We start from the raw sequence: 11,911 nt of genomic DNA on the forward strand, positions 1-11,911 counted from the left end.
CAGTTGCTGGGAAAACTCAATAAGGTACTGTGTAAATAAAAAAGCTTCATAAACTGCAAAGTGCTGTACAGCTACAGGGTTAAGTTACTGTAGAGTAACGCTCATGGATACGAGTCGAGTGAGGGAGTTCCAAATGTTTTTTACCAAACCCAACCTCTATGAGTCTGTTTGTCTACCTGATGGTTTTTTTCTTTTTTTAAATTTGTTTATTTTTTACTTTATTTTTGGCTGAGTTCGGTCTTTGTTGCTGAGCGCGGGCTTTCACTACTTGCGGCGAGCGGGGGCTACTCTGTTGCGGTGCGCGGGCTTCTCATTGCAGTGGCTTCTCTTGTTGCGGAGCACGGGCTCTAGGCACGCAGGCTTCAGTAGTTGTGGCTCGCGGGCTCTAGAGTGCAGGCTCAATAGTTGTGGCGCACGGGCTTAGTCATGTGGGATCTTCCCCTACCAGGGCTTGAACCCATGTCTCCTGCATTGGCAGGCAGATTCTTAACCACTGCGCCACCAGGGAAGCCCTACCTGATGGTTTCTGAAGTCCTTTAAACCAGACTCTATTTCTTCAGCATTGTACTAAAACAGAAATTTGATAATGTTAATCATAAAACACCTGAAGATTATGAGGAAAAGTGGCTGGTTAACGTTCTTCTGAAGTAAACTTTGACCTGGGACAAACAACAATGTAAGAAATAAATGCCAAGTTAGCTAGTCACTAAAGGGTAACAGCATGCAAAAAGCACTTAATTTCAAAGCCAAGGTGCGTTTGTATGTTAATTACAATATTCAGATGACAAGGCAAGAATGTAAACAAGGGGAAACGTTGAAAAGGATAAAATTCCTAATAGCTACAGTATCTTGTACCATATTCTCCATCTAAGAGATAATACTTAACTATAAATTGCAAGATAGGGTAGTTTTTACAGGTATTTGAAATTGAATGCAAATGTCTGTTTTACAAGTATGAACACTATCCTTTATTATATATGATTATTTAAAAATTTTTCCCTCCGTAAGACTTCATAACCTGGACACGAACATGAGAAACAACGCGAACTAGGGATCCTGATGCACCAAGCCCAGTGCTCCCCTGATTAATCAAAAGTTAACGAATATACATACTGCCTCTCTTGATTCCTTACTCTGAAGTACTAATTAAGACAAGGCATACTTTTCTTGTTACCAACACCAGTGATGGTCACTGGTAATTTCTAAAGAATTCATTCAGATAGTGGGTTCCCCCTGAAGTCAGGCTGGACCGGGAGCTGACAGACCAAGGTGACCAGCTGTATAGTAAGTCAGTGTATTTGCTTGAGAGTATTACAAGAAGTACACAGAGCACGCATCTGGGTTACAAAAGCCCTTTTATAAAGCCATTTTTAAACAAAACAAAAAAAAGTTTACAAAAGAAAAAAAGATACAGAAAAAGAATAACTTGCTTCATGTGTCCCAAAAAAGAGAAAAAAATAAAAGGGACAATGCCAACATGCTCAACAATAAAGGGTTCTTTTTCTTATTTTTTAATACAAAATACAAGCAAAGGATACACATACTTAAAACAGAGCTCAGGAACAGACACGCAGTCCTGGAAACCCTTCAATAAGAGAAAGCAGGAATTTGTTTTTTTCTTTGTCTATGTAGATACATACAGAGACTGGGATATGTAAAAATTAAGTATCACAAAAGACCATCACACAAGTCTACCAATGCATGTTGCATCTATAATTCACGAACATGGTCAACAAAATCATGTTCACTTCAACCCCTTTTCATTTAAATTAAAAAAAAACTTTTTTTAAATAAAGTGGTTACATTCAAACTTTAACTTCCTTAGTACCATGCTGCAGATTTCAGCACTGTTAAGGTATTGCAAGAATGCCCAACCCTCGGTGTCTGATCACATGTACCCAGCAACACTGCAGTATTAAGGGATGCCCTCGTCTCAGCCCAAGGACAGTTAAATACATTTAAGCAGGTTCTTCTCTTTTACCCTTCCTGCTCAGAACATAAAAGGTTAAGGACTACAATTAAGGAAGACTGGGAATTTTAGAGCTGGCAAAATGAAGTCTGAAAGATGAATCAAGGGGAACAATTACTGAGAACCTGGCTGCTGCTTAACCTGGCAAGTCTTAAGTCTTTCCTTCAGCCTTGAGGGAATCAGGTGTATAAGGTTTGCTGCAACATGTTCTTGGTAAACAAACTAAGTAGAGCTCTTATTTACAAATCTTGTAACAAATACTTCTGGAGGAAAAAAAGAAAAGAATTCACTAATTTCCAGAAGACAAAGGTTTAACTGCCAGACATGTAACAAACACACACTCACACACACACCCACACAATACTTCAGGGGTTTTTATACAAGTTATTTAGGGCATAAGCTGAGTACTATACCCCTACACCCCACCAAAAAATTCCCAATTTTACCCTCCCCCCATAATCTAGAAAACCCTCCCTTCACCCCTGATGTACAAAGTGTATGCACAATGGTGGCATTCCACCAGCCACAAAGCATGCTCAAACAGATGTCACCAGCTCAGTCACTCCATTGGCATGGCAACAGGCAGGTTTACAGGATTTTTCCCAATAGTGGTTAATACACAGCACCACTGTGAATTTTGTGAATTAGGCTTTGAAAAAAAGTGTAATTTAGGGATTTGGGACTCAAAAAGACTCATTTTATATCAAGCTTATCTCAAGAAAAAGGGAAAATGAGTTGCACATTGAAATTTGGCTATGGGTAGTTTGATGTCCCAATATTCAAATAAACTAACTCCCTTTTCAAATAAACCCAGCTCCATGCACAGAGAAAAGGACAACTCTCCAACCTCAAGAGCTATCCCGTGACAAAAAGTGAGCCATCACTCCTTCTAAGTATCTGTCTGAATGCCATAAAAACCACAGGCCAGGTTTCTTCCTTTCCAAACTCCTAAAGTGGTAGTTTCTTCTCCTCAGCATAGCTCCTGGCGATGCAGGCACAGAAAGAACTGCTCAAATCAAAACTCCCTTTCTTCATAAAAGCCACAATGGCCACATGACCTTTAATAAAGCTTTCCCTGTTGCTCCTGCCTTTCTAACACTCTCAAATCATCTCCTAGGGAAAGGGAAAAAAGCACTATTCCCTTTCCTCAACCACTACTCTAAAAGCCACATGTTATTGAATGTTCATGGATTAAAAAAAAATAATAAAACGTTAAAAAAAAAAGTGTCAAGTTCAGTTTAGTTGATCATATCCACAAGAATGTCAAAAACTTTACTGGATTGTAACCTCAAATTCCACTCTTGATTAGTTACCTATAAGAAAATGCTATTTGAACCAGTACCAAGAATAAGTATTGAACTGAGGGTTGAACCTGGAGCAAACCAGTTATTGTGAGAAAAAAGAAAAAAAGTATCAAAGCTCCAAAATGGGAAATCAACTACTATTCTTCCAGATTTAAAGATTTTTCACTCACTACCTCCATAAAGGAGGACACAGCCATTAATTTTCCTACATGGACTCAATAGGGCATGGAGATATGAAAGGGAGAGATGTGTTAGAAAGCAGGACAAATATACCATTACTGAAATTAAAATGTATCCTTTGGGCCCACTCCATTGATTATAATCTGAGGTGGGGAAGGCTAAAAGCAGCAGCAGGCTACAAACAGATTTAATAAGATGGAAGCTATCCATTTCTGGGGGGGTGTGGTGTGTGTGTGTGTGTGTGTGTGCGTGCGTGCGTGTGTGTTGGGGAGGTCTGAAAAAAAGAATCTTAAGAACTAGAACGTAGTGTCAGTTAGCATAGCTGCCGAAATCCATGTTCCAGAGGTAAACCTAACAGAGCTAACATAGAGAATTGAGATAATACAAACAAGCACGTTCAAAGTGAATGTCCCACTTCCTGAGCACTGCAAAACAAGACAGTGAATGCTACTGCCACCTCACCATAGGCACACTAGAGAAAGAGGGCATTTAGTCAAGGGTGGTGCCAATGGCCAGTCACTATCAGCTTATCGCTTGTAACCTGTTCTGACATCACTATCAAGCCTGACTATTGAGCACCTGTTTCCAGTTGAGACACCACAGCTGTCCTATTGGCATGCATGATTTGAGGGGAAGACCAGAGTGTTTTAAATCATTAGCAAAAAGTGGAGAAAACAAAGGTCATTCAGAGCCTGTCTTTCTTGGGGACACAGATCCTTTGTCCAGTCTATTAGAAATACACAATACATTTTTCAATCTCATGAATTAATCTTTAAAAAAGGGATCCCAAACAAAAAGCCCAACCAAACGCACACAAATAACCTAGAAGATGTGATTACCCCTAAAGGATGTGCATATATCACAGAGATGCTAGTGCAGATTAATATATTACAGAGACTGTGTTACATAAAATACCAAGGCTAAAGTTTTAAAAGACACTTGCCCCCAATCTTCACGAAATATAATCTAAGGAAAGCACAAATGTTACTAGGAATGTAAGACTCAAAGTTATAAACCCCTAAAAATAGAAGTGCATGGTGGAAACACTGATAGGTTTTTTCAGTACGTGAACACAAACCTTCTTGTTAAAATACCTGAACAAACCCATACAGCAAATAGAATAATCTTTAACACCTCATTACAAAGTTCACAACTATAAAGTTAACCTTCATGAAAGATAATAATCCAATTGCTACTTATGTTCAAGTTTTACATTTTTGGCCGAGTACTACAATCTCCAAATTCATTCTTTAACACGCATAGTGCAACAGTGAAATGACTCTCTGCCACTGGGAGCTTTCTTAAAAAAAAAAAAAAAAAAAAAACACAGAGTAAGGATATTCCTTACAGTCTTAAAAATGAGAGTAAAAATATTCCTTAAATAACCTTTGTTCTATGAACATCTGTAAGAACCAGGTTGTCTGAGAGAAAAATATGCTGTAACTCAATAGGTAGAAAGAAAACTGCGTACGTAAATATTGAGGAAGCAAATCTAGATAAAAAGGCAGAGGTTAAATTTCACTAATTTTTCAACTTATTAGCACACTAAGACCCCCTAAACCTTGTTCCCATTAGCTCATGGTACCAGAATGTGGAGGAGCAAACCTACAGATCTGTCTTGTGACTGCCTTCATAAGGCATGTAACAAGGCTGTTATCAACTACACACAGACCTCCTGAATGCATGGTTTCTCCAGCCCCTCAGAGCCCCTTAAACTCCTGCTTTAAGCAACATGAGCAGTGAGCAAGGGCACCAGTAAAAAGATAACTGCTAACTGAATAGTGTTGGAGCAGCATTTAACATACTCCCGTCAAGCACAGGATGTAAAGTAAGTGAAGAACAGAACCTGGAGAATTCATGTCCTAGAGCAGGGCTGGTAGACATTAGTGGTGGGGCTGTGCAGTAGTGTCCTATGTACTAGCAGGAATCCAAGAGATGACTTCATACCATGTTTCTACAAAGAAATGGGAAGACAGGGGTATGAAAAGGAAAACATTCTATCCCCACATAAAAACAGAGCATGGTTCATGGGATCTGAATGCACATTTATGGCATACAAGAATTTCAATTCTCTGTTTTCATAAAGCAAAAATGTCAAGTCTTTGTGATTGAGTTTCACATTAACTGGTACTTTATTTGCTTAAAACCTAAACATTGTCAGTTTGAGAAGAAATCCACTGTGATATATAGATCTCCCCATTTAAATTCTAGGGTTTCTTCTTTTGATCCTTGGTAAAATTTTATCCAAGAAACAGAATAGATACATATATATATTTTAAAACATGAACCATTAGAGAATGAAATAGAAAATCAAGAAAGATTTAAGTTTTGGCGGCCCTTGCTTTTTTTTTTTTTTTTTAAAGTTCCGTAAAGACTGTAGCAGGATAAAGGATCACTGGCTCCGAGTCTCTTAGAGATAACAAGTGATGAAATTAAAAAAAAAAAATAACCCACACCCTCAAACAAGGTCAGGTAACCTCAATTCCCTGTGCTGCCCCAGGATAAAAAAACATGAATACTTTTAGTAAGAATTCAGAATTCATCTTTATCTCCTACCTGCCCCATCAGTGGAAGTTTAAAGTCATGATTTTTCTAGACATCCATATTTTTGTATATAGAATATAAACTTGAATTAGATGACAACTGGTTTTTTTAAAAAGTTCAGGTAGAGAAAGAAACAATCACTTTTAACTAAAACCTTCTATGTTTTTTGATTACTGTTTAACTTGCTACCATTTAGCAAAAAGCAAAATTTCCATAGTGTTCACCTCAAATCTTATTGCTTTACAACTGTGGCATACCCTCCATTAAAAATAAAAAGATGAAGCAGTCAATCCAGTGATTAATTTAACATGGCTTTCATTGGGAAAGAGGAGGAGGGAGAAGAGGGGGTCGCGACAAAGAGACCCATAGACAAAAAAGGTAAATTAAACATACAATGGTTTTCTTAAAAAAAAAAAAAAAAAAGAAGAAGAAGAAGAAGAAAATGTTATTTTCAACAAAAGGAAAAAAAAAAGCATTGAAAGCCCATGAGTCAAGCCATAGCCAAAACCATATTCTATCTTAAGTAGGTTTTCTTTTTTTTTCCCCTCTTTTTTTCTTTTTTCTTTTTTTTTTCTCTTTTTTTAATAAAATCTCTCCCCAAACCATCATCACTTTTAATCCTCCCCAGACTGGGCTTCATCTTCAGACCCTTCATCCCCAGATTTCTCAGGTGGAGGGCTTGCAGATGTTTTCTTTTCAGGAGGGCTTTCTGGTTCCTCGTCTTCTTCTTTGGGAGAAGGAGTCTTTTCCTTTGATGCCTTTGAAGCTGTGGGGCGACCCACTTTCCCTTTGCCTTTCACAGGGCTTGGCGTCACTGAAAGAAGAAAAATACCAATTTGGGGAAGGGAAGAAAAGCATCTTTAACAAAAATCAGCTACTAAAGAAAATAATCTGTAAGAAAAAAATCTATAAACACAACACCCTAACTTACTAAAAATGAAGGTGGGTACTGGTTTCCAAACCCTTTTAACCAACACTGTAATGTTATGTTAGCAGTAATGCTTACAATAGAGAAACAGGATGCTATAGAAACTGCACATCATCCTTAGTGGCTTGTGAAACTAAAAATTGTTTATGTTTAAAACTCAGGTGAAGAGGGGATGCAACTTAACCTGAATAGAAACTAAAGCCATCAAATAACTTTTAACAGTTCCATCATTACTAACAGTAAGACATGATGAGTAAAAGTTCTATTTGCTAGAATAAAAAAAAGGAAATCCAGCTTTCTGATTTAATCACAAACTAGCTTCAACCAGGAGAATACCTGGTAGAAACCACAAGGGCCTAAAGGAAATGAATCTATGCTGTCAAGTGTGATTTTATTTTGCTAGCACAGAGGATGGTGTAGGGATCAGAACACAGAACTTAAATGTATTACTGTAGGTGTGTATTTTCACAATTTCAAGTCTTTACTAGCTGCTGGGATTGTGATATCAGTGGGAAAAAAGGGCAGTAATAGCTATGCTGGTGGGGTGTTTCTACCACTGTACCTGACACTAACAGGTCATTCCCAAATCTTGCCTTTCGTATGGCAGTAGTTGAAGAACAGGGCTAAGCCACCAGACTTTCAGAGGGGCTGGAGTCCTTATTAATAAATAAGTGATACTTCCAGGTACAGAAGACAGGATCCTTTTATTTTTGCTAAGTACGTGGCCAATGCCAAGCCCTAATGAAGAACTTCTGTAGAGAAGGTTTATTGGTTCTTCACATTTTTCAAAGCAGTAATTTAATCTGACTTCTGCAGAGCTCACCTGTGGCCTTTAGCCTGGGTTTGGGCATTTTCTTTTCTTTTCTCTCAGGTTTGGACTTCTTAACCATCTTTTTGTTTTTCTTTTTTGAACTGCCATAGTCACTATCATCATCGTCTTCCATTAGGAAATCCTCATCACTGCCGGAATCTTCTGAGAGGAAAGAAGAATTTCAACGTCCAACTTAATGTATACAGCCTTCCAAGTGAACAAAGGGAGAGAGTGCTAAGAATGGAGAATGGATTTGGAAGTCAAACACTCTTGGATTCTATTTGCAGCTGTACTACCAATCTGGCTGGAGCTGTCACTGGCCCCACCTGTAAAATGGTTTAGCACACACCATGAGGGTTACATGACTGACTTGTTTGAAGAATACGTTGAAAACAGGAAAAGATAAGACTTAATCTGGATAAAAACTGAAGCCATCAAGTAACTTTTGGTAGTTCCATCACTCCTATATAGTCCTGATGAGACTAGGGAAATGAAACTGAACTGATTTGTTGTGTTTGGCCCAAGTATAAACAAATGAAGTAAGAAAACTACACACAAAGCAGATATACATGTAATTAATTAATCTGAGTAACCTGTGAAACATCTAAATTTAGTCAACACCTTTTTTTGCAAGGTGAGGTCTACACCCTTCTCCACCAAGCCAAAATACAAATCTTAATCACAACACCCACCACGTAACTGTTAGTCTAACAATTGTTCATTCAGTATTTGAGTAGAAATGATGGACATAATGATCATGAGAATCTCTGAACCTTTTAAAATATACAAAGATATCAAAACAGTCGTCTCTTTTAATAGTATCTAATTTAAGCGACTGATTTTAACATCGAGCATCCACAAAAACGTGGAAGTAATCGAGGTCACAAACTAAAACCATGAGCAAAGTAACAAGGCAGCTTTACGTACTCTCCTGGAATGGCACCTCATCCTCTTCTTCTTGTTCTTCTTCACTGCCCACATCTTCCATGAGCATCTCCCTCTGTTTAGAGGCTGCTTTAGAGGCTGCCTGCCGTTGCTGGCGCACATTTTTATGATCTTCTTTTTCATCTTCACTGTCCTCTGCAATATCAAAGGTATAATGCAATCATCAAAGAGTTATGGGTTTGAGAGCCGACTAGAAAAGCCGATATGAGATATAACCTGCAGCTTTATTTCATTCAAAAAGGGTAAATTTTATCCCTAAAAATTTCTACAAAATATACAAAAGAGCTAAAATTCAAAGAATGAGTTTGAATAAGACTATACACCCACTAGTACATATAAAATAACTTAGGCATGTAGTTCTAAGTAATAATAAAGCTGAATTTAGGTGTGAGCCCATGTTTCCTATAACATACTTTAAACTTGTATCATTGCTTTGCCCTGAAATTCTCAATCCCATTCAAACCTATCTATACAGTTTTTAGAAACTAAAGTTAGAAAAATATTTTTAAATAGTAGAACAGGGGAAGATTGTCTTCCAATGATATTTATTCTAAGATACAAAACATACAGAACCTAAAATAATGCCAAACTACTATCCTTTTCAATGAATGAGGTGTGGCCATTTCAGTTTAGATGAGATTGAGGGAAATCTTTAAAACACATATTTAAATCAATTAGATCTCAATACAATTTTATTAAAAAAATTACTTTCATATACTATAGTTTATAAATTAAAAGTTCTTTTCAACACACAGTTGTGGTTGTGCATAAATCTGGTTAAACAACAGGATGCCAGCCTATTGGCTCTAGACCAAGTTATATTTTTATTAGTCTCTACCTACGGCCCTTCTCCTGGACTTTGAGGCTCCCTTATTCTGTTAAGGTTTAGCTGTTACTCTTCTAGAAACACTCGAGTCTTATAAGCTTTGCCATGGTCAGTGTTCAAGTCATCACTTTCACTACCCAAAACCTCACCTGAAGACAAATAGACACAGGGAACAGAACTGACTTTGGTAGACTCAAAACTAAACGCACCTCACAGTAGCTTAACACTAGTACAGAGTTATTCATCTTCAAGTGCTCAAATGCTTACAAATGTAAGAGATTCAAATTAGGATTCACAAGGCAGATGAATAGAAGTGTATGTTACATTATCACAACAGCACTAGATAGCGCAAAAGGTTAATATAATTTATTTTCAGACAATTAGCAGACTTGGAAAAAAAACGGGAACACAAAATAGCTCAGTGGAGTGAATCCAGTGGAACTCTGTCTACCCTCTACATATTAGCTAAATAGCAGTCTCATTTAAAGGGGGATCCAGGAAGGCAAAAGCAGGGGAATATAGACCACAACTAAAATGGTTGGGAGCAAGATGGAATAAACTCTCAATTCTTTTAAGAGTTACATTTTAAAAAATAAATACCAACGAGTAATCAGGATTTAACATTTAATTTAGTCAGTTCCTCATTAATTCTTTTAAGTTAGTATTCTTACAAAAAAACTTTCTCTGTGGCTACTGTTTCAAAGGACTACTTCCCAGCTAAAAAGAGTCAGATTGAAACTAATTGTTGTTTGCTTTCCAACCTGGAGTCATCACTCCCCCTTATTCTTATTATTCTATTTAGTTTGGTATCTTTTATTTGTTCATGTAAATGGTTTTCAATTTTGACTATGCATGAGAATAATCTGTAAATACTTACACAAAACAAAGCCCCAACATCCCACCTAGACCTTACTGAATGAGAAGTCCTGGGATGGGATGGATATAAGTACGTTATAAAAACCTTCATAGCAGACTTCCCTGGTGGCGCAGTGGTTAAGAATCCACCTGCCAATGCAGGGGACATGGGTTCAAGCCCTGGTCCGGGAAAATCCCACACGCCGCGGAGCAACTAAGCCCGTGCGCCACAACTACTGAGCCCGTGTGCCACAACTACTGAGGCTTGCGTGCCTACAGCCTGTGCTCCGCAACAAGAGAAGCCACCGCAATGAGAAGCCCGCACACCGCAGTGAAGAGTTGCCCCCGCTTGCCACAACTAGAGAAAACCCGCGTGCAGCAACGAAGGCCCAATGCAGCCAAAAACGAATTAATTAATTAATTCATTAGAAAAAACAAAAAAACCTTCATAGGGACTTCCCTGGTGGTCCAGCGGTTAAGACTCTGTGCTCCCAATGCAGGGGGCCCGGGTTTGATCCCTAGTCAGGGAACTAGATCCCGCATGCCGCAATGAAGATCCTGCACGCGGCAATGCAACTAAGACCTGGCGCAGCCAAATAAATTTTTTTTTTAAAAAAACCTACAAACAAAAAAACTAAACCAAAACAAAAAACAAAACAAACCGCCTTCATAGGAAACTGTAATAAGCCACCAGGATTGAGAACCACTGTGAGCTCTTTGAAGATGGAAACACATAATGTTTGTAATGCAGCATTTACCACAGAGCCTGGCATTATAATAAAACCACTTATTAAAATGTCCAATAAATAAATATATAAATAGAATTACACCTATTACATTAAAAATTCTTTACTACCTGCTGAGTGAGAATCATCCTTCTTGGTCTTCACATCTTTTTCTTCTGAGTCCTCACTGTAAGCGGAAGGGGGAAAAGATTAAAAATCTTAGATCAAGATCCAAGTGAACATAAATCTCTGGTATCTGACTGAAGAAGAACGTCGAAGAAAGCCTCTTTTATACATAAAATATTCAAACAGATGCTGAGGAGTGGAACTGCTTGCATTATTTCCCTACTTCATAGGAATGCTGGTGATTAAGAACAATTTTATCTACTTTTAGAAAACACTGCTTCCTCTGAAGACCCAAAGGAAAAAAAGAAGGTATCTCAACACAGGCTAAAAACTTTTCACCTATGGATAAGACCTGGTTCACGAGAACATTTACTAAGAAAAATTTTTTGTTGTCAGAGGCAAAGTATGAATATACTGAAAATAAATTATATAATGTATCAATGGTGGTAAAGTAGGCAAGTAAATGGATAGCCTCAAATATAGATGTAGAAAACACCTTTATAATTATTAAAGGAAACGAGTTTAGTTATATAAATTACAATATGCCTAAAAAATTTATCTAAAACAAAATGAAAACAAATTAATTAATTACCTCCTAATATTAATATTTAGGAGTCCAATATTTCTATACATCAGAAACCTCAGCACATAGGCCTGCCTTGTATCATGGAGAAAATAAAAGCGAGCTAAAGGTCACT

At 37.6% G+C, this 11,911-nt stretch overlaps 1 protein-coding gene across 2 annotated transcripts in view; it reads right to left on the reverse strand.

Moving 5' to 3' along the window:
* Positions 1–1,338: 1,338 nt before the first annotated feature.
* The window catches only part of NUCKS1 (nuclear casein kinase and cyclin dependent kinase substrate 1), a 30,419-nt gene continuing 19,846 nt past the window's right edge, over positions 1,339–11,911 (reverse strand). The window contains exons 4-7 of one of the 2 annotated variants that reach the window (XM_036848213.1): positions 11,219–11,274; positions 8,664–8,816; positions 7,749–7,898; positions 1,339–6,811 (exon numbers count right to left, since the gene is read on the reverse strand). In XM_036848213.1, coding sequence (XP_036704108.1) covers positions 6,612–6,811; positions 7,749–7,898; positions 8,664–8,816; positions 11,219–11,274 — 559 coding nt within the window. In that variant the 3' untranslated portion in view covers positions 1,339–6,611. The remainder of the gene's footprint in view (positions 6,812–7,748; positions 7,899–8,663; positions 8,817–11,218; positions 11,275–11,911) is intronic. The other variant, XM_036848221.1, reaches the window with a different exon arrangement.

The sequence above is a fragment of the Balaenoptera musculus genome, chromosome 1, assembly GCF_009873245.2.
Source record: "Balaenoptera musculus isolate JJ_BM4_2016_0621 chromosome 1, mBalMus1.pri.v3, whole genome shotgun sequence".
NCBI classification, from domain to species: domain Eukaryota; kingdom Metazoa; phylum Chordata; class Mammalia; order Artiodactyla; family Balaenopteridae; genus Balaenoptera; species Balaenoptera musculus.